This window comes from Rutidosis leptorrhynchoides, chromosome 8 (assembly GCF_046630445.1).
Source record: "Rutidosis leptorrhynchoides isolate AG116_Rl617_1_P2 chromosome 8, CSIRO_AGI_Rlap_v1, whole genome shotgun sequence".
In the NCBI taxonomy this organism is placed as follows: Eukaryota; Viridiplantae; Streptophyta; class Magnoliopsida; order Asterales; family Asteraceae; genus Rutidosis; species Rutidosis leptorrhynchoides.
The window spans coordinates 342,565,254-342,571,519 of NC_092340.1; the positions used below are offsets into that span (position 1 = coordinate 342,565,254).

General features: G+C 38.5%; 1 protein-coding gene across 1 annotated transcript; it reads right to left on the reverse strand.

Annotated features, from left to right (window-relative positions):
• Positions 1-2,635: 2,635 nt before the first annotated feature.
• On the reverse strand, positions 2,636-5,391 carry LOC139861599 (protein STRICTOSIDINE SYNTHASE-LIKE 3-like). Its single transcript, XM_071850037.1, has 4 exons — positions 4,945-5,391; positions 4,301-4,576; positions 3,959-4,126; positions 2,636-3,254 (listed from the first exon to the last, which is right to left on the reverse strand). The coding sequence occupies exons 1-4, from the start codon at positions 5,271-5,273 to the stop codon at positions 2,852-2,854; spliced, it is 1,176 nt and encodes a 391-aa protein (XP_071706138.1). The 5' UTR covers positions 5,274-5,391; the 3' UTR covers positions 2,636-2,851.
• Positions 5,392-6,266: the final 875 nt, after the last annotated feature.

Genomic DNA, 6,266 nt, shown 5'->3' on the forward strand with positions numbered 1-6,266 from the left:
ATTATCTTCGCCACTCCGCATATAGTCGTGGCATTCATTAAGCGCTTCAGCATAAGTTGTTGGGACCGTATGGCGCAGACGCCTTACCAGCGTTGGATGACGTTCTGAGTTTATACCTTGTATGAGTCCGAAAATCTGTTGCTCTGGCTTGAGATCTGGTATGCGCAGACACTCATTAGTATATCTTGTGAGAAATTCACCCAAAGATTCCTTGGATTTCTGCACAATATCATGACATTCAATATGAGTGCGTTTGCGTGGCCTCTGATTCTGATATTGCAGCAAGAACTTCGTCCGCAGATCCATAAACCCGGCTATACTACCCGCTGGCAGTTTATTAAACCAATCACGAGCAATACCCTGCAGTGTCATTGGAAATATCTGACATACAACCGGATCCACCCAACCTTGAGTGCGCATTGCGCCTTTAAAACGCTGTAAGAAGTCATCCGGATCAGTTAAGCCATTGTAAGTACCTAACGTATGAGGTATCTTTGGCGCAGATGGAAACGGATATGTAGCTATATACGGAGGAAACTTATCAAAAGTTGTTGGTAGCTCAAAAGGTGGTTTAACAGTGTCACCTTTGAGCCCTGCGAAGAAACGCCTCATCATATCCTGAACAAAATCAGGTTGTGAAAACAGGTGAACCATGTCGGGAGGTGCCGCCTGCATAAATTGGCCTGCGAGATTCGCCTGCCCCTGAATATTTTGCCATGGCTGCCCTGGCGTCTGCGGATACAGCCAAGGCTGATTTGGAAAAGAAGGCAGGCTTGCCGACGCAGAGTATACGGGTATCTGAAAAGGTGCCGAAACCAGTGGCGCAGATGCCTGCGAGACCTGAGGATATGCCGCTATAAGCCCAACCGTATGCGCAGTGCTTTGCTGTTCTGCGGTTATCGGCGTCCAATGAGAATTGGCATCCGGAATGACACCGAACCCCCAACTATTAAGTAATGCCTGCGCATCCGCAGGAGTCAAAAACTGTGAAATTGGACGCGGTGGTTGCCAAGGTTGCAGCTGTGTAAACGATGAATTTTGCTGCACACTCTGTGTCTGCAGAGGGATTGAAACCGTGGTACTATAAATAGGTACCTGGCCGCAGCATACTACGTGCGGGCCTACTGTTTCACCGCTAGTGCCTACCAAGATGACCCTTGGATCCACTGCGGAAAAATCCAACCGCGTGGTGGTAACTGGCGAGTTTGCCATTGGCGGTGTAATCCCATCTGGATATATCGGCTTATACCTCTGAAAGGGCTCGCCGGATACAGGTGGAAGATAAGGCGCATATCCCGCCCCTGTAGTCATAGCCTGCGTATGCTGACTGCCAGATGGTGTGTTTTGATTATCCGTTTGAGTACGTTCCGACGAGTCCCCGGAAGTCATGATACTGTTAAAAGAAAAAATTCAAAAATAAATTTCGTGAATAATAAGCCTTATAATTCAAAACCTTTTAAAAGAAAAAGCAATTAAACGGTCTTGAACTAATTCGACTCTCAATGAAAGCACCACTTGATCAAGCATATTTTTACCATTGGGTTTAACATGCATGCTCAATGCGTTAGTGGGTTTAAGGATCTTAGAACAAGGCTCTCCGGTCCGGCTACCGTGAATAACCCTGGCCGACATGATGATGTCGGCGGGGTGGCCAAGTGATTAAGTCCACCTTCGATAGCGGTCGCTGATCAGAAGGCCCCAAATAAGGTTGTAGGTGCTAGCTTAATGAAGAACTAACATGTTAACCTTGAAGAGACGGAGAATGATGCTTAATTACGTAAGACGTGTGACAGATGGTAGTTACGTAATGTGATGATCCCTAGAATGATAGTTAGGGTTTGTATATATAGGCAAACCCTAATTCTAGAACCATCCGAGATATTGGCAATCCTTTCCATAACAAACTCCCCCGAATCACGGATGTAATTATGGAAAAGATATTTACTTGTTAGCCAAGTAATCGCTGTACCGAGAACAAAGGCATCAGATACGAATCCGCATACCGCATAGCGCATACAAGTTGACGCGTACGCATGCTATCAAGTGCCCGCATACCAACTTATTGCGCCTGCGGGCTGCGGTATCATTAACAATAATTATGAATTTGTGAATATCATTATAGTTTAGGTGCACTTTCATATTTCTTTCTCAAAACTTGCAACATTTTAATACATACTCAAACATTCTATTCTATTTCTCTAATCTAATAAAATCGTTGTACACTATGCATCTAAACTTGTCCAGAAGTTGAAAATTCATACCAGATGTTCTTTGTTTACATCTATCACCTACTACTAACTTTCTGTTGGCATAGTGCACTGTGCACCTGAAGAGTTGTCTCAAACTAGTTTTTTTTTTCCTTTTTTTTTAATCATCAAAATTATACGGAGTATATTGTTCGGGGGGTTGATTACACGAGGTTTTACCTTTTGTGGAGAGCCAATGTGCTCGTTCGAGGGTTTAGTCGCTTACCCAAAAAAAAAAAGTTATATATTATTATTAAAGTTGTACATGTGTTCATCATCATTTATAAATTGTAAAGAGTCGGGACAAAACTCAAACAGCACCAAATAGATGAACAATGGAAAAGGAACTTCTAAGCACATAAAACAAAGAAACATATACATAACTCAGAGTAATACCTCATAACAAACAGCAATTTAGGTTTGGTCTGGTTCATTGAAACACAAATGAGTGAATGACTATATAGTTGTATCAAATATAACTTACATGGGAAGTAATCATTATGATACACTATCAATGGTTTTATAAGCGAAATAAAATGTTCGTAACACATACAACACACGCACATACCGAGTGTCACAAAAAATGAACTTTATGGGCTATACCTTCAATCCAAATGGTACACTGCAATAAACGACATCAAGACACTTCCCATCCACAGCTTTCCGTCTTTTTCCTCAACTTCACTCACGGCTCTTACAACTTTACCTTGTGCATCTTCTAATACTTTTAGTATCTTACCATCCGCGCTGTATTTGATGATTAGAGCATGAAGTCGGCCACCGATATTTATCAGGTAATGATACTTTATAGGAATTGGAAGTTTCAACAAAAATGTTCTAACTTTTATGTTTAAATTGCACAAGTAAGTATACATGGACCAGCGAGTATGAATCGCCACCCAAAATTCACCATTTTCGTTTGTTCTCACATTATCCGGGAAACCGGGTAGAATGGCCATCACTTCGGTTGTCCCTGCTTTATCACCCTTCAACCAATACTTGATTAACCTATACCAACATAATATAAGTGTAGCTTAGTTCAGAAAAAAAGGTACCACTTTCCACCCATTTATGTATGAACGGGTCCACTAAGGTTATGTTTTGAAGAACAGGTCAAACGTCACCCAAAGTTTACTTTGAATGCATGAGACCTGTCAAATCAAATTAAATTTAAAAAAGTGTTATGGATCAGGGTAGGATGTCACCCTACCCATAAAAAGGTAAAGGGTAAAAGTTAGACGGTTTTTCCCTGTTCGGGCTACCTGGGAGGGCGAGTAATCCGATCCCATACTCTAATGTACGCAGCTCGGCGGGATTACTCCGTGGCTGTTTCCAACCCATCCTTGGCCACTACTAAATATTCGTCCTAGACAGGATTCGAACGTGAGATCTCTTGAAAGGAACTCAGGCCCCAACCACTAGGCTATTTTGTTATGTTACCCTACCCATGTTAACCCAATACCTAACCAGTCTGGCCTACCCATATCCCCTCTCCATATTACCACCTCCAATACCAATGTTGGTACATCAGCTAAAAGAAATTTCTGCATTAATACCTACACATCTGATACTTTCAATGATAATTATAAATAGTTCATATAGCCTTGAACTTTGCCATCTCTCTCACACACACACACACACACACACACACATAATTGTGTAAGACATCCTAGGTAGCATGAAGGGAGTATTAATATAAGGTGTTTACGCACCTCCCTCTGCACCCCTCAGCATATACGAAGAAGGATTTATCCTTGCTCAGGGAGACACCATTAGGGAACTGGAGGTTGCGAACAAGAACAGTTATTTTTTTTGTGATAGGATCATATTTCAGAACTCTACCACTGTCTTCTCCAAAGAAGATTAACTGCAAAAAGTTCCTGAAAATATTACAAATAAACGAAAATGTCATATTCTAAAGTACAGAAATTTTACTTAAAACCACAAAGGGTCCAATTACTTGGTAGTTGAATTCATTAATACAACAGCAAGATGAATAATTTTGAAAATAAAAAATAATTGATTCAAGAGAAAAAAGTTATTCAACAACATACCTTCTTTGATACTTTGTGCTGCTATCTGTAAAGTAAATTGTTCCATCATCATCAATGTCCAAATCATTTGTGAACCTCAACGGAACACCTTCAGCTTCGGTTGCTATAGGCGTGGCTAACCCACCCTCTGGTCCAACTTTTAACAGCCCAAAATACGCATCTGCAATATACAAATCACCTGTTCTCTTATCAAACCGCAACCCCAACGGTCTCCCACATATATGCTCCGCCTTTAAGTAGCCAAAAATTGTTGGTTTTGGGTCACATATCTCTGACCTGAAACATATACCTCACATCATCAATATCAATAAACTCACTTATATAATGAACCAAATTCTTACTGAAACATATCAAAATCCAACAACAACCAAACACCAGAATTGAGTAATACCAAGTGACGCATAATATTCAATTATTTATATATGTGTGTGTGCATTAAACTAAGCATAGGTAGCATCAAAAGAGTACTAATCTCTTATGAAAACCAGATTTTCAATTTGCAAAATGTTAAAACAGAAGCACAAACGCTTATGTACAGTACAGATTAGGTGTAATCAGATTCACAACAAAAACAAATTTAATCATAAACGACAACACTACTAAAAATTAAAATTCAAATCTTATAAAACACGAATAATAATTACCGATTAGAAGAAGTATGAGCAAAATAGGTCCAATTAATTCCATTCCAAAACATAATTCTTCCATCAGCAACACCGGTGTACGGACCACGCCCTAACGGATCAAACGCCACACTCTCCGGTCCTTGTATTTCATTCATAAATTTAATTTCCGAGTTCTGTAATAAATTCTCGGTGTCTCTATCTTTTGGTAACTCGGACCACTCAGGCATTTTAACTATAACTGACTCAAAGTCTGGAAAATCAGCTGTTGCACTGTGCCCGAACGGGTCTAGTCCACAGTAAACCGCCACCACCAGAAATATTCCGGCGAGAATTCCGGTGACGTTCATTTTTGAAATGATACAGAAGATAATACTCTGTTTTTAGTATATCTTTATCTATATATAATCATCAATATTAGATATATCTATCTATTCATCTGTACTCTCTATATCTATATATTAAATTTATTCATATATAGAGATGGTCACTATTTGACTCTCTAGATACTATCGATAACTTATGACTTGCGTAATAATAACTAGTTGTTTAACCCCGCTTCGCGCTGATGTCGTTGAAAAATTATTTCATTGCTAAAGAATTATGTCGTTGAAGCGCAACTCGAGTCGAACTAAAAGGTATAATCCGTGAAAGATTTAAATGTTATTTTAAATTAACAATATATGTCCATCTCCGCGTTTAGCTATGTAATTATCGACTTTTAAAAATTTAACGCAAAATTGAAAAATACCCCAAATATTTAGCGTTTTTTAAAAACGTCCGTTTTGCGTATAGTTAGTGACATTGTGTTCCTAAAATTATTTCGAGTTTAACGATGGTGTTGGAAAAATTTAACTCGTTGCGAGCGAGAAGATATGACCCGTTGAATATTTGGGTGGAGTTTATTTAAATTTTTTTTTATAAAAATGATTATTTGACACTTTACCCCTCTGTTTGGGGGGTCGATTTGAATATTTGAAAAAGTGTGGGGGTCTTTGTTGATGTAGTGAAAATTTAATTAGAATTTTAAAAAAAAAAGTGTAATGACGAAAATACTCTTAGTTATTATTCACCATTTTTGTCTATTATATAATATAGTAATATCTAATAGACAAAAATGGTGAATAATAACTAAGGGTATTTTTGTCATTTCACTTTTTTTAAAAAAATCTAATTAAATTTTCATTAATATAGTAATAATATTCATTACTCATTAATTCAACCTAATAAAAAACATGCATTCTCTCTCAAAAATTCAAACCCACTTTCCCAAATTCCATTCCCATTAACCTGCAACAAAATAATCAACCCTATCAATAGAAAAAAAACCCATTCCAGCAGTC

Coding starts and splice junctions, on each gene's coding strand:
- LOC139861599 (XM_071850037.1), bottom strand. CDS start 5,273: ATGAACGTCACCGGAATTCTCGCCGGAATATTTCTGGTGGTGGCGGTT. Junction 4,127..4,300: donor AGCACAAAGTATCAAAGAAG/GTATGTTGTTGA, acceptor TAATATTTTCAG/GAACTTTTTGCAGTTAATCT. Junction 3,255..3,958: donor GCTGAGGGGTGCAGAGGGAG/GTGCGTAAACAC, acceptor ATGTTGGTATAG/GTTAATCAAGTATTGGTTGA.